Source organism: Vanellus vanellus (genome assembly GCF_965231255.1).
Source record: "Vanellus vanellus genome assembly, chromosome: 10".
NCBI classification, from domain to species: domain Eukaryota; kingdom Metazoa; phylum Chordata; class Aves; order Charadriiformes; family Charadriidae; genus Vanellus; species Vanellus vanellus.
The window spans coordinates 22789201-22814524 of NC_138915.1; the positions used below are offsets into that span (position 1 = coordinate 22789201).

Sequence of the window (25324 nt, forward strand, 5' to 3'; positions counted from 1 at the left end):
AGGAGTTGAAACACAGAGAACTGAAGCTCTACAGTGGCAGTGGCGGGTTGCAGTGCGCTGTGTGTCACCCTGTGGCGGGGTGCGCGGGAGCCTCGCTGCAGCGGTGCACGGTGTGCTGGCAGCCCTGCCTGCGCGCGTTTTCGGCTTTGCCCGTGCACTCGGAGAGGGAATTTGCAGAACTGTATTTGTTGACTTGCAGAAAAGCCTAACTCGTGCTCCTCTGGGCTGTGGTCACGTAAGCCGAAATGCGATGACTGCTGCCTATGCTTGCTGGCCTCCCAGCCCTGATAAACCTGTGAAGTGGATTCATTTATTTAGGCCCTAATTCAGCAAAGCGCTTAAGTACACGCTTCAGGTTTTCTCCTTTCCAGTAAGATGGTCGGCATGCTCAAAGTTAAGCGTGTGCTTAAATGCTCTGCAGAGCGCACAGCAAACGAGTGATGTTGGCACCGTGTGCTGCTGCTGTGCTCTGCCAGTTGGCCCCTGGTATTAAAAATTTATTCATTTATTTGGCTCCCCCCAGTACAGGAACCCAAGTCCCAGGGTCTGAGATGACAGTATGTCCTTCTGCAGGAAGGTGGGTTGTTTCTGTAGCACAGAAGATTCCTTGTGTCTCGCTCTTGTGCGTTGAACAGAGGAGTGTGCGCTTCTGCAGAGTGTGGGGCAGAGGGTCTCGGTTTCCATCAGTAGAACATCGGCAAGTATTCCTTCAGAGTTTTCTGTTTGTTTTTCTTCGCTCCTAAGAGCTATAAAAGAAAAATATCAACCATGTTACATGTATCTGAATGTCTTAATATTTGTAGTTTAATGTTGTATAGGATTCGTTTGACTTACCTTCCATTAACATGATTCCCTTCATCTTGAGGACTGAGCAGCTTAGTGCAGGCGTGTACCTGTGTGTCTGTTTGTGCGTATGTGAGCTCCTGAGCTACACGGGTGAGAGCAAGATGAACGTTCGGTTTGTTACATTCTTTGGGATTTCTCAAGGTAGAAGGGCTGGGAAGCGGCAGATGTTACAACACCATTTGTGCATCTTGGTGTAACTCTTGTGTTAAGTTCAGTCCCACCATATTCAGACCCTTGCTTCCCTGGGAGTCTGAAGCTGTGGAATAGGCACTTAATCCACAAGATGGTTGGATTTCAGTCTGCTCAAAGGAGCTTCTGAGAGAGCATTCTTTCTAATCCCCACCCATATCTGACCTGTTCTAGCTCGTTTTTAAGAGCTGCGCCCAGCCAGTCCCTAGCTCCCTGCAGAAGGTTTCCACGGATCTTTTCCTGCTTGCTGAGCTCATTTGGACAGGGAGCCCACACATCAGTGAATGGGATTCCTGTATAAATTTGCCCCGTTTGCAAAATTGCAATTGATTTAGAGCATCTCTGTGCCTTACGAAACCCAGAAGACGTGAGCGTGGCTAGATGTGCTTTTTTTCCCTTCCCTTTGAAGTTTAAAATGTGCTTAGCAAATCTGATGTTTGCAGTCTCTGTTCCCCACCTGATGTGCAAAAATACAAAGGTCCTTCCAGAAGCGTGGGTCAGACTAACCTTTGTGCTGATGCTGCGAGCTGGATTGCAAGGATCTGGGCCGTTTTGGTTGTGAACTTGACTCTAATTAGCCTAGAAAATACTTGCAATGTAGGTTTAATGAATTTTTTTTTTTAATGTGAAATAATTCGATCTGTGAATCAAACAGCCTCTGTGCCCCACCCCCTGCTGCTGATGACAGCCTCTTCCCACACTTCTTCCTTGGTAGCATTGTTTGACTGTTCCAGCTCCAGTAGGTTTCAGTTACTGATCAGTGTAATTGCAATAACACACCAATAATAAAAGAGGAATTTAAGCTTCCTTTTCTTGTAGTTGAAGGCTCTTCTCCTGCGAAAGCTTGAAGTCTTCATAGCAGTCACACGAGCAACATCCCGCGCCTGTCAAGTGTTTGCAAAACTGGGCGGCTGTACTTTAGGAAGATGAAGGGCTGGATTTTGGGAACTTGGAAACAGCCCAATCCTATCAGGCGGCATTGGTACAGCTAATATTAGAATGGGAAACTCTAGGGACAGCTTAACATTTTAGTGGATGCCAAGGAAGCCTTGAATAGGAATGCATTGAAAGTTGCTTGTTGTATAACACGAGCTGCTGGAGTCGGAGTAATATGAGTTGCCTTTAGTCTGGTGGAAAACTACAGCTGTGAGCAATGAGTTAATTTTTTCCGTGTGTGTGGCTTAGGTTTCCCAGTCGGGTTTGCTTTTAGTTTTGTAGGCTCTGAATCCATAGAGGAGTGACTGTGAACCAGTGGTTTGTCTTCATGGGCCATCACAGGCGGCTGCTGGAACAGCTCTGCAGCTAGCGATGGGTTAAATGAAACACCTTTAAAAATGCGAAGTGGTTACGGGGCTGAGCTGTAGCAGCTCCTTCTGCTTTGTATACAAGAAAGCCACCGGCAGCTCTTCCTGCCTGAACGTTTCCTACAGAAAAGGGGGGTGGTGAAGGGGGTGGGGTGGGGGGGGATAATTAAAAAGACTAAAGAGGAGAATATCAATCCCTAGTCTGGGAGGACTGCTTGTTGGATGCAGCCCACCCCGCGCTGCTGACCCTTGCCGGGGTGGCCGGGCTATCGCCGCGCCGAGGCTGGGCGGAGGCTGAGCTGGGCCCGTCCCCGCCCGGGCGCTGCCGGGCGCCGCGCGGGTGCCGCGGCCTGGGGCCGCCCCGCCGGCCGGGCCCCGGGGCTGAGGCGCTTTTCCCGTGCGGCGGGCGCAAAACCCAACCTCTACCACCAGCCTGGGCCGCTATGAAACGGTCTCTTTTATTGGTCGGCTGCGCGGGCTGCCGCTGCAAGGGTAAACGCCATTGGTCGCTTCCGCCTTCCATGCGCAGCCTGGTGCGGGAAATGCCCCCGGTGCCGACAATGGCGGCCGGGGCCGGGCCGGGCAGCCCCGCGCCCGCCTGAGCGGGGGCGGCCCTCGGCTCCTGGCTGATTCTATTTCTCTTTTTCCTGCAGGTTGCTGAAAAGTGCCTTTCCTGAAGCCACCGCTGCTTGGATTTCTGTCTAGGGCTGCCTCTCTCTGCCCCTCGCCCCCCTTCTCTTTTTTAATTCGGCGTTGCTTGCGGTTCGTGCCCTGACGGCAACTCAGCCTTTGCCCCCCCCGTTTTTTGGGTGTTTTTTTTTTTTTTTTCTCTCCCCGTTTACACGCAGTTTGCTCAGCCATTTTATTTTTTTTTTCCTTCCCCGAGTATGTAGCAAATATTCAAAAGGAAAGAAAGAAAGAAAGAAAGAGAAATTCAGACGTCCTTTTGCTCGTTTTGATGGTTGCGAACCGTGATTTTTAGAAGCAAGAAATAGAAGGAAAAAAAAAAAAAAACAAACCAACAAACCAACCCGAAGTTTTCTCCCCAAGGACCGAGACCATTCCACAAACTGAAGTGCTGCCAGCAGCATATGCTTTTTGCAAGAATAATTGAAACCATTAACTGGAGAGCACAGAATTCTTTTGAACGTCTGCCAGTTATTTGCAAGTAACTTCGGCAGTGGCACAAAATATAACACTTATATTTTAACTTCTTCAATTGCACTTTTAGGAGCTGGCCTCTAATTTGATTTTCAGTTGTTCTGATAAGATTTCTATTTTATGATTGGCTTTATGTTTAATTCTTGTTTAAACAAACACGATTTGACTTAAATGAAAACCTAAGTGCTGATGAATAGGAGTTCTACCAAAGCAACAAGTTAGTTATTTCTTCACGTTTAACTTGAATTCACTTTTTTACCCTTTTTTTAAAAAAAAAAAAGAAGAAAAAAAAAAAAGGATCAGCAGTAAATATTGCCCTGAAGAAGGGTGCGATTGCTTGCATTTTAATTTTTGGGTTTTTTTTTAATATGGCTGTAAACGTTTCCCTGGTTCGTGATACAAAATGGCTGACGTTAGAAGTGTGTCGAGAGTTTCAGAGAGGGACTTGTTCTCGGTCTGATGCAGAGTGCAAGTTCGCCCATCCGTCACGGAGTTGCCATGTGGAAAATGGTCGAGTTATTGCCTGCTTTGACTCCCTAAAGGTGAGGACTGTCTAACGCGTGCATTACCTAAGCTCACTTGCTTTTCCTTCTCTTCGGAATGGCTCGGCGTGCTGGGCTGTGGGGTGTGCAGAACAACTGTTTATTGCTCTGTTTCTGCAGGGAGGATGCTGCTGGTGCGGGATTGTGGCTCCCGAAATCAGGGTTGGGTCTGACATCCAGCGCGGTTGCCTGGAGTGCCAGGCATCGCAGGGGGAGAGAGGATTTTATTTTATTTTTTATCCAGGGCGTTTTCCGGTGGTAGCTCAGGTCTGACATCTCTGTCCTTGAAATGGAGAATGCACGATGTGGGCAGCAAATGAAACCGAAATGAGAAAAGTGGAGAACTGAAACCCAGTGCTTTAATTTGTGTCCAGAGCACATCGGCTGCGCGTTCGGCGCAGGGATCTGAAATGTGCTTTTAATGAGCAGAAATGAAAGCAGCATTTTAAGATAATGAATCAGCTTCATGTGTATTTCCTGGAGACAGAGCTGCAGATGCATTGTAACGCCGTCCTGTAGATGAGGAACAGCCAAAAATATGTGGAGGGCAGCGCTCCCAGAAAAATGGGCGTTGGGAAAATGCTTTCTGCAAGGGACATGCAAGTACCGATGGCTCTGCTCGGCCTGTCCGAGTTATAGCTGAGCCTCTTCGCTAGTGCTTGCCTTTGCAGAGTCGATTTTGCAGGCAGTAAATGGCTTTAGGTTGCTTGTCACTCTTGGAGCTCCAGGGGTGACTTCCAAAATTCAGTAAATACCCAGGTCCTGAGTTGGGGCAGCGGGGGTGGGGGCTCACAGGAGAGGGGATGAGCATCTCTGTTTGGGGCTGCTTCACCGCAGTTTTCAGGAAAAGAACATCCACCTTTCTCCCCCCCCCTCCCCTTTCCCAAAAGTGTGGCTACTCAAAGGTGTTTTAAGTAGGATGGTAAAAACCCTGAGACAATATGGATAATGGATTGCTTTTGAGAACTCTTGACATTGTGTTTAATGTCTTGATCAGAGTAATTAACCCGTTTGAGTTTCTAGAAGGAATCTGGTAAATTTTACAAGCATAAAGTTTTCCCTTGAACTTTGAATTGTTGCTTGAAAAGATTTGGGTTTATTTTTATGAACATAATGAGTAACAGAACTGGTGGAATTATGTATGTACAGGTTCAGACTGGGGCTGGATCCGGTCTAACACGGGTTTACCCATTTTATTACTGTTTGTGGCTTTATATTTTCACTTCTGTTGCCTTTTACCAAGGAGCTCCGGCTTCCTGCTTGCCTTCGGTTTTGCTCTTTTTAATCTGATTATATGCCATGACTCTAGTTATACAGTGACTTTCAAATGTGCATTTACATTGCTGCTTTGGTGACAACGAGAGACAAAAATATTTTTATCGGAGGGAAAAAAAGGCATGTTCTTTATGCCCTTGCAACTTTCGAATTGTAGCCAGTGGCAGTGCAGATACTTTGAATGAAGAGATTAATATGTTTACATTTTGTAGCACTTATTTGTGAACTGAAAGGAGTGCTGTCATGCCATGCAGGGTAGTAACCATGCCCCCTGCAGAGCTTGCCTGAGGTTCGCAGCGTCCTGGGGAGGTGTCCCCTGTGTGGCCACCCGGCTCAGTGGGTGACGCTTCCCGGTGTGTGCTGGTTGGGGTGCGGTGTCTGTGCCGGCCCTTCTCTGCACAACTGGGGGCTCTGAGATATGCAGGACCAAGCGTAACGGGCAGCTGGGGTTCAAATCCCACCCACCGGCATGAGCGAACACTTCTCCCCCTTCAGCGGTGGGGAACGGGATGGGGAATGTCATCTTGAGAAAGCAAAAGGTGCCAAAGGAGTAGAGTATGATCTTCTGCAGCTCAGCATGTTTCCTGTGTAACGGGCTGTTAACTAATGTTCTCATTGCAGTTTCCTCTCGACACAGTAGCAGATGCCCAGTATGTGCTAGTTAAGTGGCCTGAATTTTTCCAGGGAACAGATTTTCCAGATTTTTCAGGCTTAGGAAAGCCTCGTGGAGGGCTGACGGCTCTGCCTTTGGGAAGCACACCAGGGGAGAGGTCAGACTATGACGAGCATGTGGCCAAGGATAGATGTTTCTGCCCCCCACTTCTCAAACAAGAAGTGGGTCCTGAAGCCCTTCCTTCCTCCATGGCTCTGGTTGCTGTTACTGGGCAGAGCCCCAGTTGTGCTGTGGTGTGGAGAGGTGCAGCCTCTGTGTGTGCGTGTACACCATGCGTTTCCCAGGGGAGATAACCACCCTGGTGACTAAATTCTCAAACAATGGTCTTTCTGTTCTTGAGCTGGAGCTGGGCTTGCAAAGCCCTGTTTGCCGTGGTATCAAGGGGCTGGTGGTCATAACAGTGGCCTCCCTTACGAGTGACTAGAGAGGTGTTACATTCTTAGACCTGTTAAGAGCCTTTTCTTGCCCATCCTGTGGACATCTTGGTACGCTCAGCCGCCGTTTCCCTCCGACAGCTGTTGAACACTGACCCTCTCTCCTGCCCAGGGCTCCATAGCTGCTTAGTGCTCTTTTCATCTTTTCACGCCCTGCATTAGCAGAACATCTGTGTTGCTTTATTGGAGACAGGATATAGAACGCTTGCAGCTAATAAGTTTTCCCGTTGTCTTGCAGTCACCCAGGGCTTTGTTCAGAGGTTGCTTATCTGCATCCATTGTGTAGTGCTGTTCCTTGTTTTTTTTTTTCTCACAGACCTCTTTAAGCCCGAACAATGCCTTCATACAGGAATTTCTGATAACCCAGTGTACAATGGTTTCACCTCGCTGGTCAGGTCATGCACAGCATCTATACGCTTTCTGCATCTCCCTTTTTTCTTCTTTTTTTTTTTTTTTTTTTTTCCCCCTCAATTTCCTATAGCAGTTCTGCCTCTTGCAGCGGTAAGAGCAGCAATGCTTCCCGAAGCAGTCAGGCTTGCCTCGGTGTGGGTTGTTTCACGGGTGAATGTGTGCTACCTCTAAGCTTGTGAAGAACACACAGGACTTCTGAAGGTAATGAAGGGGCTTCACTGGTGCTCGGGTGGGCTTCACCGGGGCACGCTCTGCAGGAGCGTTGTGTGGTTGTTTTGGTCACGAAATACCGAGTCTTGGTTAGATTGCAAGTGCAGGGCAGGATCTTGCTGTCCTGAGCTGTGGTTCTTTGAAGGGTGGGGGGTGTTGCACATTCGTAGGCAGCAGAAGGAACCTTTCTCAAGCAGATTGATATGAAACTTAAAAATAGTTCCTTGTGAGAAGCTGTTCACAGATTTGAATCGGATGCCAAGAGAGCTCTCGCTCTCTACTCGTGCTTCCCCCCTCGTTATTCTGGAAGAACAGTGTTGTCTGAATTAATTTGTGTGAATGGAAGGGCAAACTGCACTGCTTGGTGGAGGGCAGTCCAGAGGCATGAGAGCAGGCCACCGCTGGGCCACCCCCCTCCCAGAAGTGACCACGAGGGCTGCTGGACAGTGGCTGATGCTCTGCGGTACCTCCTGTGGAGGTCCCATGGGTCCCTCTGAGATGTTTCGAGCAACGGAGAGAAGCGTACTGTCATCACTGTAAACCCAAATGGCTTTGGGGTTCACTGAACTTCATCAGCTTCTCTCCCGGGCTTGGTGTGCACCATCCTATCCTTAGGTGGGACTTTTGGCCAGGGTCAGGATACAGTTTGCTGGCTGGTGGTAATTTGTACCAAGGCTTGTCCTGGCACTCAGGTGGGCTGTCAGCGAGTGCTCATCCAGTCATTAACCTTCCTCTTCAGGCTGGATCAGGCAGGCGTGGTATGAGCCTGTCTGAGTCTTAATTCCCAGGCCAGCAAATCGTTAGTTGTGTTCTTTGGTTTCTAAAGATGTCAGGAAGAGAAAAAAATACCACTTTTTTTGGTCACTAGAAACGCTAATTGAGCAGTAAACTGAGGGATGGGTATTAGGAGATAGTGACGTATTATATAAAAATATGCAGGTAATGCACACCAGGTGTTCACAGAGGCTTTGATTTATTCTGCTCACAGTTTGGGTATGTGGTCTATGGACTCATGGTTTAAAAAAATAAAAAGAATCACAAGGCCAGCTTTGTGGGGTGTGGTGGTGTGTTTTTAAATTTGCTTTATGAATGTAGATGTTTCTGTATGCAAATCAAAGTTTTGAAGAGCATTTTGAAAGACAGAAAATAGCGTGGTGAAAATTTCAGGGGTATGAATTTTGACTTTGGGAGGTCTAATTTAAAAAACATCATTAAGCTATTGCATCTTTCAAAGCAGTTATATAAAAAAAAAACAGTGAGTTGTCTGTGAACAGGCATAAAATCAGGAGTTAAAACTACAGTTTTGTCTAAATTGTCTGTTTTGTAAAAGAAATGTTATTATCTGGTAATAGTATTCAAAGTCCCATGGCAATCTAAAAAGCTCACTGTACTTGAGCAATAAACATACTATATGATCTTGAAACTGGTGTACCTGAGGCTGTTCCTTATAGTTTTCATGCTAATTTGTACCTGTTTTATGCTGACTTCACTAGAATTATTTCTGACTGTTACTGGTTTGCAGTCAAACCTATTTTTTTTAAATTTAAATAAACTCCAAACGAGGAAACAACTGAAAACACCCACTAAACTTAGCATATGGTTACGTTCTTATAGACGAAAAAGAAAGCAAACAAAGCCATAGAGATATTTTTGGAGACACTCTGACTGCATGTCTCAGCTCAGTGTAATGGAGACCCAAATAAACCAGATGAACCGTGTTGAGCCAAGTCCCTTTTGTGAGAAACCTTTACTTTCCATTGGTCATTCAGGCACTTACCTGCGTAGCAACAGCATTTGGTGATGAGAAGTAGATTTGCAGCAGCTTTCTGTCTTGTCTGGATGCTTGTGTGTCTTAGGGCGCATCGTAAGTGCTTTTTATAATTTACTGAACCTAAAAGCAGGGAAAAATGTATTTAGACTTATAAGAGCTGTTGCTATTGTACTTCTCTTAAAGTAGAGTGGTACCTCAAGGAGAATAAGAGAGCTTAAATGAAAAAACAATGTTTAGGTGTGATCCCTTCTTGTGTATGGGTTACAACAAGCTCCATGTTTTTGCGGCATGACGTAATTGGCAGACGAGCTGTGTATGCCCTCTGCAATGTCTCCAGAAGGTTTTTGGCACAGCTGGGGGGTGGAGATGCTCATTTGGAGGTGCCTGTGGCTGAGCATCTCCTGAGCCTGCCCCCGTGTCTGGACTTCAGGTGCTCTCTGTTGGGGTCAGGCTGGTTACGTGGATGGTGTGTGACCTCCCTAGGCATGTTCAACTTCCCAGGGAAAGATACACCTTGTTGCTTTCATCTACCTAACTGATCTTTCTCTAGGACAGAGCTCTGTGCAGAGCATGTTTGATTTATTTAGCATTATCCATAGGTTTCTCTGATGTCCCAGCAGTCTCACTTCATTTATCTGTGACTTTTTGACAGCTAAACCATGACAGATGAACACTGGTGAATCTTGCTATCATGGTTTAAAAGGTTGCTGCCCTGAGCTGTCCCTGTGCTTCTCCGTTGCAGGTTACTGCCTCTACAGCAGGGTTAGCAGGAGGACAGAGTGCCTTAGTGCTGAACGCTAAGTCCAGCATCTGAGCTGAAGTCCCCTTGGTCCTGGCTCTGCGTGGAGATGCTGGGTGATGAATGCATGTAACTGGAAACAGGCTGGTGTTACCTGGTGGCTCTGCGACAGTCAGGAAGGGGTGGGAAGGTCTTACTCATTGCAGCTATTTGCAAAGATGTAAGGCAGAGTCCTTGGCAGGGACTCCTTGTCTGTGCTTTAAAGCGAGCAGGTGATTTTTGAGGTGTGCTGCAGAGGGAGAACACGTTGGCCCTGTCCTTATTTCCATTAGGTCTTTCCAGTGGTGTCCAGGGATAATGTAGCAAGAAAGACAGGCTGTCCATAGGTTTCCTGGTACATAGTCTAGTTTTGGTGCCATCCTGGAGGGGTCCTCCCTCGTTAGCTCATTGCTGGAAGAGTGGAGGAAGTTCTGGGAGTACTATGTAGCTCTGATGGAAACCGTGAGAAGTGAGACCTGTCCCAGCATAGAGGGCTTCCTGGGGGCTCCTGAAGGTATGAGCTGGAGGGACTGCAGTGTTGATGCCAGTCAGTCGGTACAGGGGTTGCTGCCATCAGTATGGAGGTGGGTGTTCAGAGCCTGTGAGAAGGCTTGCAGGGAGTTGTCTGAAAGGGAAGTGCCCTCCAAAGCTATCAGTGTGACATTTGTAGTAGTAGCAGTAGTCAAATACTTGGGAGTTCACGTTATCTTAATGGATTAGGCTTGGGCATCTTCCTCCTGGAAGTGTTGGTCGCTCCTATGCCAGATTTGCCTACCTAACAGACTTCGGGCTCTCACTGCTGTGGAGGATGGATACTAGGTGAATTTGGGTATTTGCTTTGCAGTGCGTGCTTGGCAAATCTAAGCCTCAGTGTTGGTTTCCCCATGTAAAGCTGTAGGACTGTTGCACAGGCTTGGTCAGCGTGGACACATTCATCAACTAATAGCCATAACAGTGAAAGTCACTTCTGAACACTTTTCTTCATGTCTGCCATGACTTCCCGTAGAGAGGAGAACATCTCTTCCCACCATCCTCTCCCACCTCTGGTAGGCCTCTTGCATTGTCCTACATCTGACTCCTTTGATGGCACAAGGCAAGGTGACTCTTTCCCTGCCTGGTGCGTGCCATTGCTGAAGCCAGGCCTGGGAGTGAGAGCCTCCAAGGCAGTCTTCTCACGCTTGGGGTGGCTTTGGTCGGATGATGCCAAAGCATCAGTGGGCGGGGACCCTCGTAGGTCTTTGGCACCAATCTTGTGCTGGAAGGTGAATTAATTGGGACTCTTCTGCCTTCCCATGGGTACCCATAAGCAGAGTGTCTTGGCGGCCCTCCTGGAGTGCCCGAGGGGTGGGCAGTCCCCGCTGGGGTGGGGACGGGGTTTGACTCATTTGGGGTACGCTGAGCGGATCTCCTGTCCGTGGCAGGGTAGCAATGGGTCCAGCATCGTGTTTGTAAAAATGTCCCCTAAAGGTCTTCCGTTTCTGAACGTGGAGAGCACTGTCTGTGCCCCAGACCTCCAGACCCCATCTGTCACCAGAGGGCTCGCTGGCCACGGGGCAGGTGCCTTTGCTGTTACCCGATGTTTGGGGGTGCCAGTCTCACGCGTGGTGTCCCCGGGTCAGGTTCTGGAGGCTGGCAGAGGTGCTGGCTGGCACGTTGGGAGGCACTCTTGGTGCAAGGGGCGGGCACAAGACCGCTGTACTACTTTTTCTTCCTGCAGCTAACAAATTAATTGGTTACAGCTTTTCCTTGGGCCTCAGACTTGTGTGCGTTTTCCCTTGAACGTGTTGGAAAGCAGAGCAGCAGCTACAGATTTGTCCTGAGACTGAGCTTTGGAGGCCGGCCTCTTCGGGGAGGCAGGCCAAGCAGATTCAGCAGTGGCATTTTCCTGCCAGCCTCTCTCCTCTCCTCTCTGCTTCTGTCTGCAGCTCACATTGCCCCGGTCGTCTCCCCGTGGCGTGAGCAAACCGCCATCCCCAAAGGAGAAAGCCAGCAGCGTTTACATTATTAATATCAGCCAAGAGTAACCTTGGTTTTCTGGTTGGGAAGATGATGGTAAAGTGCTGACTGCTGCTCGCACTTGCCTAAAAAAGCAGAAGCGAAATTCTTTTGGGATGTGACTCTAAACCCTTCTGAGCTGCTGCGAGCGCTTAAGCAGATACATTTTGAAACCTTTTATGGGCATATTGCAATGTTGCACGGGCCATGGCATGCCATCTCCTGCTCCTGAGGCTTACTTTCCTTCTTTAAGGGCAAAGCCCTCCAGACTGAGGTTCCAGTTCTGCAAAATACTTAAGCCTGATTTTAAGCACTGTAGAATTCCTGTGGGCAGCAAAGAGCTCCTTGCGCTCAAGTGAGCTGTTTGCTCAGGTTTTGAGAGAGGGAAACGCTCCTCAGTCATTCTCCGAAGGCGGAGAATTCCCTGTGGTCATCTTCTCTGCCACCTGTGGCCTTCCAGTTTGGGAGGGTTTCTTTGCACGTGCTCAGCGTCCACACGTGGAGCTTGCAGCACTGCCGAGTCTGCTTTGGATCTGCGAGGACAAGCCCTGTGCCCGTGACCCAGCGTGAGTGCCCCGGGGGTTTCCTCTGCACTGAAGGAGGGAGATGGGACGCTAAAGCCCGGCTAGCAAGCTGCGGCAGCTCCCGCGTTTACTCTTGCGTGGCTGTGAGTCAGGTTGGCCAAGGGAGGGTTGTGTGTTGGTGCAGTGAGCTCTGGCACCTCGATGGGTGCCGTGCTACAAGCTGTGGCACTGCCAGATCCACATGGGGAAGGAGGTTCAAGCTTTACGTCTTCCAGCCCTGATCTATAGCAGTAGCTAACACTGGGGTTCAAGTTGATGCCCCAAACCTGCGAGTCCCTATCCCTGGATAGAGTCTGGGACAAAGAGGATCCTTGTAAACATGGGGCCACGCTTGGCCATGGTGTCCTGTCTTGCTGCTGTGTCAGTGAAGTTACCTAGCTACTTCTCTTGCTCCCAATTCATAAGCCCGGCAGAGGGAAAGGCAGTGGCAGACGCCTTTGAGGAGAATGACTCTGAACGAGCATGTGGAGTTGATGGATTTCTTCAGCAGCATAGCACCAGTTTGATGTAATCCCTTTGCTGACAATAGCTTTCTGCCACTTGGTTCACCCATCTGAAGGAGGGTGCAGTAACATGCATTTAAGTAATTGAGCTGTTTGGAAGCTTTAAAACAAATACAAACAAGATGTGCCAGGCTTTCTGGAGAGCCCATCATCTGACATCTCCCACAGAGCATTTAAATAAGTGGTTAGATTTCCAAGTGAGGAGCTGAGCTCTTTGAAAATCGGCCCCTACAAATATTGTTACGCTGGTATTGCAATAAATGCTTTGAGGCACTTGGGTGAATGTTGCCCCATACAGGCACAGTTTTACTTATGGCTTATTGATGTTGGTTTATTGCTGTTCATAAAACAGCGGAGAACCAGGCACTGACCCCCTTCTTTGCCCCATGTAGCCTCTCATGCCATGGCTGATGAGAGGAAAGACCAAGGATTTGGAAAGCCAGCTTTCAAAGCCCTGTGATGATGCAGGCTGCTCTAAAGTGTGGCAATGTCAGTCTCTGTGCCTAATTGCACTTTTTGACCTCACGGGAGCAGTGCAAAGAAAATGTCTTTGAAGACTGAGTGGAGCTGAGCTACTGTAGTAACAAGACTCTGGGTGTTTTAGACAGATGTCCTAACTGAGTAAGCATTTAAAACCCTGGCTCTTTCTAAATGAATAGTTATCAAACATGGTTAGTTCTTCCGCAGGTTAATCTGTCTGTCACAAAAACCCCCTCTCCTGTAACGACAGTGGAAATACTCAGCTTAACCGTAGCTAACGTGTTAGGATAATAAAATCTTCCTGCTGTCCGTGCAGTAGAAAGTACATGGCACAGAAGTAACGCTGCTCCCTGTTCTTGGCAGCCTTGGCTTTACTTCTGACTCTCTGAACATATGGTTAGTGTTTGGCCTTGGCTTTGGGTTTCAGTGACGTGGTTACTCGGTGTCCCCACCATCACAGGAGTTGGGGGCTGCTGATGCTGGAGCGATGGATTTTTAACCTCTGACTCTGCTTTCCAACCTCCCCTGTCTGAAGGCAGCCCCTGGGCATGGCTCTGTGCTGTTCTCTGCGAGCTCGAACCCCGCGCTGGGAGCTGGAGGTGCCTTTCTGCAACATTTAGCTTAAAGCTGTGGGGAAGGTGCGTACTCCTGAAGAGGGACAATTGGCTTGCTGGGACGTGAGTGTACTCAAACCAAGCAATTTCCCAAGTTTGTAGTGAAATGTTACGGCAGATGGCCCGCTTACAATGCAGGATATTATTAGAATCATGATCGGTGCTAATAAGGTCATTGGCGGTGGGGGAGGAGGCTGGTGTCTGACCTTGTTTGAAAGGTGGCAGCCTGCGCTCCGGGGGAGAAGTTTTCTCTTATTGTACCGTTTAAAACTAATTCGGCTGCACAGTAGAGAGAAGGACCCAGTGCGCCTGCTGCGGGGATGCTGCTGGCCCCCACCCCTCGCTCAGGTAGGTGTGCAGAGCACTATTAAAAAGTGGAAACAATTTCTGTTTTAATTAACAATCCAGAGAATGGGAACCGGGAGCAGTTTAGCTGGTCCTACAGACCAGTAATGGTATCACAAGGCATTGCCCAGTCAGATGACTGCTTAGTGGTGTGCACTGAGTTTTATCATGCCTCTGAACATACTCTGCATTAGCACAGCACTTGCTTTTAGCTGGTGTCTCATACACGGGTATGGAAAAAAAGCCCCAAAACAACTACTACAGACAGCAGTGTTTGGATCAGGTGAGTTGCAGTAGTGATGCTCATGTCTCTGCCCAGCAGTACCCACACCAGGTTCTGATGAGGATTTAAGCTATCAGCCCAGACTGTGCTGCTTTAACTCTGTTTGTTGCCTTACTTCTGCTTTGAGTGAGCAGCCCTGGGGTGCTGTGAGCAGCAGCCCTGAGTGCTTATTCGGAGAAAACAGCTCTCAAACAGAGGGGCAGTTGGGAAAGCCTGGGGTGTCCAGCTGGGGTGGAGGAGATGGCATGGGGCAGCACAGACACGGCGGAGCTGGAACCCGCTGTCATTAGACAGTGCTTCCCTAAGTCCCTATTATCCGCAGGAGCACGGCTGGCGCAGGGAACAGTCACACGGAGATTAGGTCCTTGAAGAGCCCCACCACAACCAGGCAAAGTTTGAAAACAAAACCCCAGCGTGTAATCCCAACCACGCTGGCCGAGCCTGCTGACCGGTGTTTCTTCCTCTTGCCGTCAGCTCCTGAAGTATCAGAGCGTGAGTAAAGCTTTGCTTTCTCGCCGTTAAGTGCTGCTGGATGCCGCACGGTGGGTTCGTGCAGCGTTGTGCTGCGTGCAGTGCTTGGGCTCTGCTCCCGGCGTCCCTTCTATGTGATGCTACAGGTACCAAGCGCTGGATGAGGAAGCGCAGGAGGAAGCGAGAGCCTCGTGGGTTGGACATTTCAGCCTGTGCAGTAGTGCCTGAGTAGCCAGGGCAGTGGGGAATTGGGAGCCAGACATGTAGATGGGCCTTCAAGGAGGGCTGGGAAGGCCATCCAGATATGGCAAAGGTGATGGTGTTAGAGGTCAGCTGTAGGAAGGAAAGCGCGTTCCTCCCCATGAGGAAATCTCATCTCATAAAACAGCAGATTTCCAAGGCAGAGAGTTGTTTTTGGAGGGGATGTTGCTCCTTCCCACGTGCTGTAGGGGAAGGTATTACTGGTGCACCTGGTGCTTCTGCAGGAGCCCTCCTAAATCTTGCTCCCGTGGTGCAAGACTTGCAGCCTTATGCCCTGTTTCTCCTTTCTGCTCTGTTTCCTCCTTCCCTCTGGGCTTATTTGTCCCCAAGTCCTCCTGCAGCTCCCCTGTCCTCTCCGTCCCCGTCATTAGGCGTGGTGGCTGCGGGGACTGAACAAGACAACCCGGCAAGTCTCTTGCCCTCCACCTCTCCTGTTGCTTCAGCAGTCATTTTTATTTCTCAGTGCATCGGTGCACTTGCAAATGAAGAAGTAATCATCACGGTTCCCCTCCCCGCAGACTTTGACTCCCTGCTGTGTCAGTCGTGTTGCCTGCGAAGCCTCTGCGGCGTGCTGCGGGGTGGGAGCTGGAGCAAGGCGAGCAGGCTGAGTGACTCAGGCGCTGGGAGCAGAAAAGCCGTCAGGGCTGATAAAAGCAGGACAGGGATGTCTGAAACCTTCACCGAGCTGCGATTTGCACCACGAGGGAAGGAGGTGGGGGTGACTCCGGGGAGGAGCAGAGCGGCTCCCCAGGCCACTGTACTCGCGGGATGGGGGAGCTTGGGGATGCAGCAAGGACCCCTGCCACCCATTGCTGTCGGCTTCATCAGCGTCTGCCGGTTGGCGCAACGTGGCGTGGGTTACCCCACAGCATCAGCACAGCCTCTCTGCCAGTTCCGTGTCACGCTTCTGTCACCAGAGCCCACTCAAACCGCTCCTGCACCACAGTTGGGAGAGTTGAGGGGAGGGGAAAAAGCATCCCTTAGGGGCTGAGAGGCAAACGGGCAGCATCGCTTTTGGCTGGTGATGCAGAGATGGGAAGGGCAGGCTGCCTGCTGCCGGGAGGCAGGAGCTGGGAGAGCATCAAGGACATCGCAGCCGCAGCTCCGCAGCAGCAGCAGTCCCGCGTGGAGCGGTTGGCATGCAGCCTCGGTGGTGCTGAGGCTTCCCCTCGCCACCTGGGGGCTTTCCACCAAGGCTGGTGTATTTAGAGTGAAAACTCTTCGGATGGGACCGTCTCCTTCTGTGTTTGGGTAGTAATCGGAGCCGGACCCTGAGCTGTAGCATCGATGAGGATTTGTATTCCCACAGCCAAAAATCCCCTGCTGTGGCCTTGTGCGATAAAGCACTGAATGAATTAAGAGGATTTTCATTGTTGTTGTTTTGTGTTTCTCTACGTGGGTTTTTTGAAGAGTCCGCGTTAATGTAAAAATCTTTAGAAGTCTTTATTCAGGATAGAACTCACAGTAGCTGAGACAGAAACACCACTGAAAAAAAAAAATAATTGTTGTTTTGATGGTGTGAATTCTCAGAGAATGATTTTAAGCATCCTTTCAGAGCGTAGCCCAGCCAGAGCAAAAGCGTTACCACTTGCCTTCATATTCCTTCTTTCTTTGTATCAGAGGTACTTGCCCAGAAGTTTGCTCAGGGATTTCCGCCAGGGCCCTATCAGAAATCCATCTATCTGGGTTTAAGCGAGTGAGAGCATTTTTTCCAGCTGGGTGTTGGCTGACGTGGTGCTGCATTCCAGACTCGCTAATGACACTGGAGCTCCTTTGCAGCTACTCCTCTCACGTGGCGGAGAGGCTGCAGATGTCCTCAGGAAAGGTCACTCTTCCTTGCAGTAAAAACCTCTCCGAGGCTGGTATGGTCCCATCTCACCTAAAAGCAAACGAATGTCCGCATCGTGGCTGACTCATCCCAGTTGTACCCGATCAGGGCAGTGAAAGGTCTTTCTTTTCTTGTTGTCCTCTTAAGAAGGCATCGTGCTGCATCTGAAGGTATCTCTTGTCACTGGCAGAAGCTGAATACGTGAGGTCAGGTATCTGCCTGCCTAAGGAAGCCGTGTTGCCGAGATTGCTTTCTAATACAAAACAGCCTTTAAAAGCTAATCCTTGCATTCCTCCTCATCTACAAAAGGTTGAGCATCGGGTGGTCTGTACTGCACCGCTGACCGGGAGGAGGATAAGCAGCTCAGAGTAGAAGTTGAGGGCAGGAGTTTGGAAAGCAGAGCAGTAATACGGAAAGGGCAAAAAAAGCCCACAGTAATTTGATCGGTTTGCTTTTTGCGACTGAAGCCTGAATAAGCAAGCACGTCCACGTGGATGTGCTTTAGCTGCTTCTACCTCCCCCAGCTTTTCTGTTGTGCTCTCAAACCTAAATAAGCAGTTATTAAAAACACAAACTCCAAAAACCCAAGCAAATGAAACGAAAGCCCTGATCAGTTCCATTCCTGTGGGTCTGCTGGGGCAGATGGACGGACGGACACGCATGCACGCACGCGACACATTCCTTTCTTAGCTGTTCTGGCACTTAGGCCAGTGCCACTCAGAGGAGAATTTAGGTCAGGATTTCTGGCAGGGAAAAAGTTGCATCCCGTGGGAAAAAGTGGGTACATCCACCCCATATGGCCATACAAACTTTTCAGTGTCCTGTCCTTACAGCTCTTGTCACAGGAGAGGGAACAGATCTCATCAGTGGGTACGTGAAATTAACCTTTCAGCGTCTGGAGTGATGATTTCTACAAAACGCATTGTCAGTTAATCCCCTTTCCTGGCATTGTGTGGAGAAAACAGACCGCTCTTCCGAGGTTTGGGGGTCTTTGGGCTGTACATCACCGTAGTGACGCTGAATTCGGGGTTTGTAGGTCAGCGAGGCGTACGGGGTGAGCAGGCTGCCCTGCAGCCTCCGTGTTGACCTACAGTGTGCTGGGCAGGGTTCACTGCTTGGCTGTGCACGCTTGGGGACGAGGGGAGGGCTCGGCTTTGGCTGGGCGAGGTACGGAGCAGACCTGCACGAGGCCGGGTCACGGACCGGGGGAACAGTCACCCAGTGTTGTAATTGGGACCGGTAGGAGTTTTGCTCTGGCTGAGGCTGTTTTAATAAATCTGTCATAAATTAACAGGTTTTCAGATGCTGGCACAGAATTTGGCATCCTGTCTCTTAGGGCTGGCTGCCTGCGTGGTACTTGTGACTGGTGCATGGGAACGGCAGTTATACATGTCCCACCGCTTGCGGTTTTAGCCCAGAACAGTGTGATTGCAAAATTCTGTTGCCCATAGAGATGGCAGCGCGTTATCTTTGGCGTTGAAAGCCCGTGGGGTTTACCTCTGTGGAAAAGGGCCTGTCACGCTGCCGCTGCGCTTGCTCCGTGGGCTCAACTCCAAACAAACATTTACACTGCCTGAACCTCCCTTTCACTTGAGGTGGTAGCAAAGATCCATCGCGTATCAGCTTTCTGGTGCCAGGCACTTAAAGAGCACTTCTGAAGGTGTTTTCTTAGAAGAAAAATCCCCTCTGCGACTTAAATGTGCATACGTTCCTGGCTGTAATAAACAACACGCTAAAATAGATCACTCTGCAAAAGCTAACCGAGGTGGAATATTTGCCTAGGGCAAGGCAGGCTTTCTTTTTCTTTTTGTTTGTTTTTCTCTTTGTTTTTCTTCCTGCCTTTTTCTTCAAGCCTTGCTGCCTCCTGGCTGAAGGAGGGCTGGGATTCAATGTCGCTTGGCCTGGGTGCCCTCTTTGGAAGCCAAGGCCCGTGTGAGATGTGTGGTCCTTGGCAGGCCGCAAGAGCTCTCTTGGAGGTGCTTTTTGTGTCTGCACCTTTAATCCTTTGACCAGCAGCAAGTTCGTTATACCATGGGCATGAAATCTGAGGCCTGGCATGGACCAGAAAGACCTGGGGTCTTTATTTGGAGATGGGTATGGGCATGTGGAGTTGGTGGCACACAGTCATAGAATCGTAGAATAGTTTGGGTTGGAAGGGACCTTTAAAGACCATCTAGTCCAACCCCCTGCCCTGGGCAGGGCCAGCTCCCACCAGCCCAGGTTACTCCAAGCCCCGTCCAACCTGGCCTTGAACACCTCCAGGGATGGGGCAGCCATAGCTCCTCTGGGCAACCTGCGCCAGGGGCTCACCGCCCTCATTGTAAAAGAAGTCTTCCTTATATCTAGTGTAAATCTTCCCTCAGCCCTTCTCCTGGTAGCATCTCCGCTAAGCTGGACCAAAGGGGAGATGGGGTGCTGCGCACAAACCTGCCGGCACGTGTGGCTGGAACAGGAGCACGAGGACAAAGCTTGGTCTTTGGTGAAAGTTATTGTGGCCAGGGAGGCACTGCTGTGGGAGAAGATGGCTGGAGGGGTGGGCTTCAACGTGCAGCAGGGACGAGGCGAAGGGGAAGCAGTGAGGGGAGCCAGGCAATGGGATGGAGAAGAGCTGGGGACGTGAGTGGGCCAGGCAGCAAGGTGAGGGCAGGGGGAGCTGGCTTTGCTCTTTGCTCTTGGGCAGATCTCAGCTAAGAGCAGAAAGGTCCCCTGTGCCTTGGAGCATCAGACCCAGGCTCTGACAGACATCTGGGATCAGATCTTGTGGACCCAACTGAGGGCATCACCTTCCTGCGTCGCTGAATCTGCCTGCTGCCCTGTGGTCACCTCCTCTGGTGGGTTAAGCTAATGCAGAGAGGGACCGTGGTGTCCTGTTCTGACAGACGTTGGTGTTTCCAGCCGAAAGGTGGATGGCCAGGGTGGCAGTGCTGTGGTGTGCCCCAAACAGGAGTCATCTTAGCAGAACCCAGCCCGCATCCTTCCCTGCTCGGGGTGGTGCTGTGTTACCCCCTGGCAGCCCCTCAGGAGCCGAGGCTGAAGCACATCCTGCAGAGTTATTTTTTCCAGACTGAAGATTCTCCCTGGGAATTGTCAGCCCAGATGGAATTAATATTTATAAAAAAAAAAAAAAAAAGTTTTTTTTCATTATTTTTTGAAAACCAGGAATCTGTTTGTGCCCATTAAGCTGTTGCTTTCTGAGCAAAGCAACAACACAAACAAAAATTGGGCTAATCCTCAGTTGGTAAATAGTTATATGCTGCCAAGTTCTAAATAAAAAAATAATAAAAAACAAAATATAAAAATCCAGAAACCCAGCCACACACAAATCTTATTTGCATCTTCATTTTGCTTTCCAAAAGGCAGCGCGAAGGAGGTTTTCTGAGCGCGGCTTTGCCCTCCGCGGGACAGGAGGGAGGGTTTGGGTCGGACACTTAGTTATCAATCTCTGCGCTTCCCTGTTTGCCTTCTCCCTTGTGTAAACTGAAGGAGCGAGGCTGCCGGGGGTGGTCACGCGTCCGATATTTGTATTCATGAACACAGTGCTTTAACGTTCATTCTCCTGGGCTTTAATGTGCTTTGCTTGGTTCTGTCTACGTGTGGTTTTCCTGCTGCAATTGTAATATTCAACAGACGCTGCAGGTAGAGGAAGGTCAGAAGCATCAACTTTCCATACGACCTTGACAGATTCAATCAGCCGGTGAAAGTTGTAGAATTGGATTATGGGATTTGCAATGAAAAAGTGGTTTAAGGGGCAAGAGAAACTACACTTGGTGTTTTCAAAAGCTGGCCTGGTGTAATAGCAATCGCGAGGGACGGAACTGAGGGAGATGAAAGGTGGAAGACATATTAGAAGTTTTATTTTGTTAGTTTTTTTGTGGGGTTTTGTGGTCTTTTTTTTTTTTTAATACAGTACTTGTGCAATATTGTTCCAGAGGCGGGTATGGTTGCTTTGGTTTGTTGGTTTTTTTTTTGTTTGTTTTTGTTTTTTGTAATTTATTACAGAAGAAAAAATCAATGACGTGCTAGTGTTTCTATCTTCCAGGTAGAATTGATTTCTTTACTTACAAATAGTCCCACACTGAAACATTCACCCGCAGGAGTATTAACGTTGCAGGATGTCACCGGCTTCGCCTCCTGCTCTAAATACACGCAGTGATCCCAGGGCTAAACGCGCTTCTAAAGGCGCTCTCCTCCCTGGGCGTTAAATGCCTTCCTTCGTAATTGCTATCGATCAGCTGCTTGAGCAGGTCCTGTGGCCAGGGATGGCTGTAAAAGCTTATTTTGCTCGGAGAGAGCCTGTATTTGATACTGTATTAAAGAAACCTATTTTATTGTGCTTTTAACATTCCTGAACCTCAGAGAGTAGTGGAATAATACTTGGAAGACATTAAAAATGATCAGTTCAGAGCTCTAAATTGATGATACTTCTATTCTATTTTAACCTCATTTCAGATATGTGGTGATAACGGACTGATATGGTTCACAAAACGTACCCTAATCAAAATGTATCAGCAAATACAAAAGAAAAGAGCTCGATGAAGTCTTTATTTCTTTTGTGGAATGAGATTGCTGTTCATTGCGAGTAGTAATCTCTCAGATAAACATGTTTTTCTGCTCTGTGGCTCTACAGCTCACGAAAAATATACTTTGACAGTGCCGTACTCTTTTAATATATATTTCTTGGACTTGGTAAACACTGTCCATTGCTTGGAGCAAGCAAAAATGTTCCACAAACCAAAAATGTTAAAATCAATACACGTTTTTCATTGAGCATAACAGAGCATACCATTGGCCTGAATGAAGAGAGCTTGGCAGGAGAACAGAGCTGGAAAGAGTTGTCAAGATGTAAAAATATAATGAAGGAGCTACAGGGCTTTTCCCCAACAAAATAACTGCTCCGAGTTTGTAAGAACCTTCAAGTACAACAAACAGCTTAGAATGAAAATCCTGCGTGAAAGCAGGACAGCCACGACCTCTTTGTGCTGTCCTGGGGAAATTCAGCAGAACATTGCTGCATTCAGCAATGTGCAAAAGTAAAACTTCACTCACAGCAGCTCTCGGCTTCCCTAATTGCCAGGTGAATGAGGCTTTGGGAGTTTAGGCTGGTGCCTGTGGCTGCTTAGTCTACTGGAATACGGTAGTTTTATGTCCCCCTCCTTGTTTCTAATTAAAATTTAAAAAAAAAAAAAATAGCGGGGTGATGGTACTTTTTTAAATACTTGAGCTCCACGCTAACGAGCCATCCTTTCTGTTTGGAGCTGGGTTTGCCTGCTGAGTTTGAAGTCCTTGGCAGTCGCTGCGAGTAACTGTCACTGGGTAAGGTGATAGCAAAAAAGGAGACAGCGATGTAGAAACGCTGCCGTCTCTGCTTTGTTTTTCTCTCCTGCTCTGGTTTGAGCTGTGTAGCAAAAACAAGCTTGACAAACGTTTTGAGGCTGCAGACTTTGAAAGAGAGTCCTAGATAAGCGTGCTTGAATCCCAGCAGAGTGCATCTCGTCTCGAGAAACCCCCCGTCCAAGTGCTTTGCAGCGCTGTGCGCACTGTTTGAAAGGACCGGCATCTGCAGTAGGATTTGTCCATGCTGTGCATCTATTTGTTCCCATCACTTTGCATCTGATGACTGTTTCTTACCCTGGTGTGAGTGAAGCAGTGTTATGTGCTCAGTATACTTTATTTATTTTTTTTTTTTAATATATACTGGTGAAATTGTTCAGCTGCTAAACTGTTTCTGCCACACGATGGGAAGCATGTCCCCTGCTTGGACAAAATGCTGCTGTTCCTCACATAATACCTATTGATGGGGACCCATCCAGCTGCAGGACAGGTAGATGACCAAAACCCCCTCATTGTGACCATGTGCCGCAGCGGCTCTGCCTCTGGTTGCGAGTGGCAGCTGGAGAGAGGGCTTCAGCACAGCCTGTGCCCCTAGCCGGCGGTGCACGGGGTCTTCAGCCCTGGTTTGTGGCTGTGCTAGAGGTTGGCTTCCATCGACAGAGGCTGGAATGACAGCGAGATGGAGGTGTTACAGGTCTCTCGCAGTGTTTGTTCAGCAGTCCGCTCAGCTGGCTGCTGGCAGCTTTTGTCTGGACTCGAATACATTTGCAAAAATGATGCTGACGTGTTTTTTTTTTTCCTCCTGTCCTTCCTTCCATCTCCCTGCAAAGCAAAAATATCCTAGCGGGGCAGTCACACGGGTGAGACGGGGAGGCTGAAGAGCGGCAGCGATGTGCTAACCAGGGATTTTTGTCTCAGCTTCACATTCCTTCTGCATTTTTCTAACTCACCGGAGGTGAAGACCCTACTTGGATTGCAGTGGCTGTTTGTCCGACCTCCTTTTTTAAAGCTGCAGAGGAATATATTTTTTTTTAAGCCTAGACCCCTACAGTTAGGTTTTGTTTTTTTTTTTACCTCCTTGTTGGCCTCCCAGGGCGCAGCCCCACAGCTGTAGGGAGAGGAGAACTGGGCAGACTGGGACTGTGCAGAATGCACCAGCCTCACTTCGGCAGGGCAAACGCAGCACTTTCTCTGCTTGGTTTGCTCCGAGGGCTTTCTAGCTGCCTTCCACTTGCACATGCCACTGAGCTTTGCTCTGAGCTTTCAGTTCAAAAGGACCCAAAACTCTTGTTGTAGCTGCCAAATGTCACCTGCTTTCATTTCAAATCATGCAACACATCAGGGTTCAACTCATTTCAGTCAAAAATCAAGTCTGGGCTTGCTCGGAAAGGGCTTGACCTGACATTCATTGAAGCCATGAAATTCAGTCGCTGTTTCGGCGGCGAGCCGGGGCTACCTTGAGGGTGCTGGGAGCGTTGGTAGCCCTGGGAGCTTGCGATAGATATTCAGGTTTTTCCACTGAAGCTGTGTGGGAAGGCAGGTCTGACTCTTATCCTCTGTTTCCCGACAAAAGACGTGTCCCTCTTCACCTGAGCAGCCCCGGGTTGGAGCTGACACGCTGCTGCTGCAGCTCAGAGCATCGTTCAGAACAGCATAAAATCTGAAGAGGTTTCTTGAGTGACTGCAGGGGAGCTGAGTTAAGCCAAAATAACGTGTGGGATGGTTTTAGCAGTTTTCTCCTCGTCTGTCTGCACAGGCTCAGGAAGGTGGCTCTTTGGAGCCTAACTTGAAAAAGTTAGGCAAAGCTCGTCCTAGAGATGGTGCAAAACTGTGATTTGTGCTTTTTAAGGACTGCTTGAATCCCATTTCCAGCACATTATGTATTCATGAACAATGCTCATTCCTAGCTAGAACACACGTTTCACAGGGTCTAGATCATCCATACCTGGAAGCTACCAGATTAACCTTAACTCTAGCATTTTTATCCACATAATTTGGAATTTCTTTATGATGGGAAGTCTCCATTGCTTCCCTTCCCTTCGAGGCTGATTGCCATCTGGTGATGCTAACCAGAAGGTACGTTTTGCTTTTTCTTTGCAGCGATGATCTGATCACAGCAGGATCTGCACCATCACAGCAGTCTCTGGGCTCTCTGTAAATGGGTGTTACACCCGCATTTGAGAAATGTCAGCAACTAGCCATGCTGTGTTTTTTTCTTATTGCTGTTACAAGTAACTTATGACCACCAGTTCCTTTGTACCAAACGTTGTGTGCGAATGCTTGCCTGGTGGCAACCAGGAGAGCTGGCACAGGAGGGGTGCGGAGCACTGGCTCTCCAGCATCCCTGCAGATGTCCAGAGAGGAGCAGAAAAACCAGGAGAACTGAAAAGCCTTTGAGGTGGATTATTTCGAGGAGATAGGGAGGATGGAGCACTGGCATTAGATTTGGGAGTCTCTGACGTGGCATGAATCTGTTTCCAAGCAAGACAGGAAACAAAGCATAGGAGAAACTTTTATGTGACAGCCTGCAACTGCTTGGAAAACTGAGTTCGGCGGCAATCCGGAAGAATGTGCTTGGCGAGGCTGTTCGGTTTTGTTTTATTTTGTTTTGATGACTTGAATGATGGAATAGAGAGTATGTTTGTTAAACTTGTAGGGTGCTCTGAGTTGGGAGGAACTACAGAGAACCAGCTCTGGAGTTGCAGATTGTGATGGGTCAGAAAAATAATCCGTAGAAAAGGGGTGCAAGTTTAATAAAAGCAGTGTGCAATACTGCATTTAAGCAAATCGGCTACGCGATGCAGGATGCAACATGGGAGGGTAGGCAGGAGTTCTGGAAAAGGCTTGTTGAGGGTGACTCAAGAATGTTACGCTGTTAGAAGGAAAGAAAATGTCATGCAGGGATGTATAAGCAGCAGCAGCAGCTGCAGGATGTGGAAAAAAAAAAAAGTAATCTTGGTACGTACATGGCAGTGGTAAGCGGTTATCTGGAGCCCAGTGCCCCGTGTGTGCACGCACCTTGTCAGGGGAGCAGC

The 25324-nt window shown here is 48.9% G+C and overlaps 1 protein-coding gene across 2 annotated transcripts in view; it reads left to right on the top strand.

Moving 5' to 3' along the window:
- The first annotated feature begins 3167 nt into the window (after positions 1 to 3167).
- MBNL3 (muscleblind like splicing regulator 3) overlaps positions 3168 to 25324 on the top strand; it is a 61020-nt gene continuing 38863 nt past the window's right edge. For both annotated transcript variants that reach the window (XR_014269544.1, XM_082488262.1), the window contains exon 1: positions 3168 to 4042. Coding sequence is in view for 1 of the 2 variants with exons in the window: in XM_082488262.1 (XP_082344388.1) it covers positions 3869 to 4042 (174 nt within the window). In the remaining variant the exon portion in view is untranslated. The remainder of the gene's footprint in view (positions 4043 to 25324) is intronic.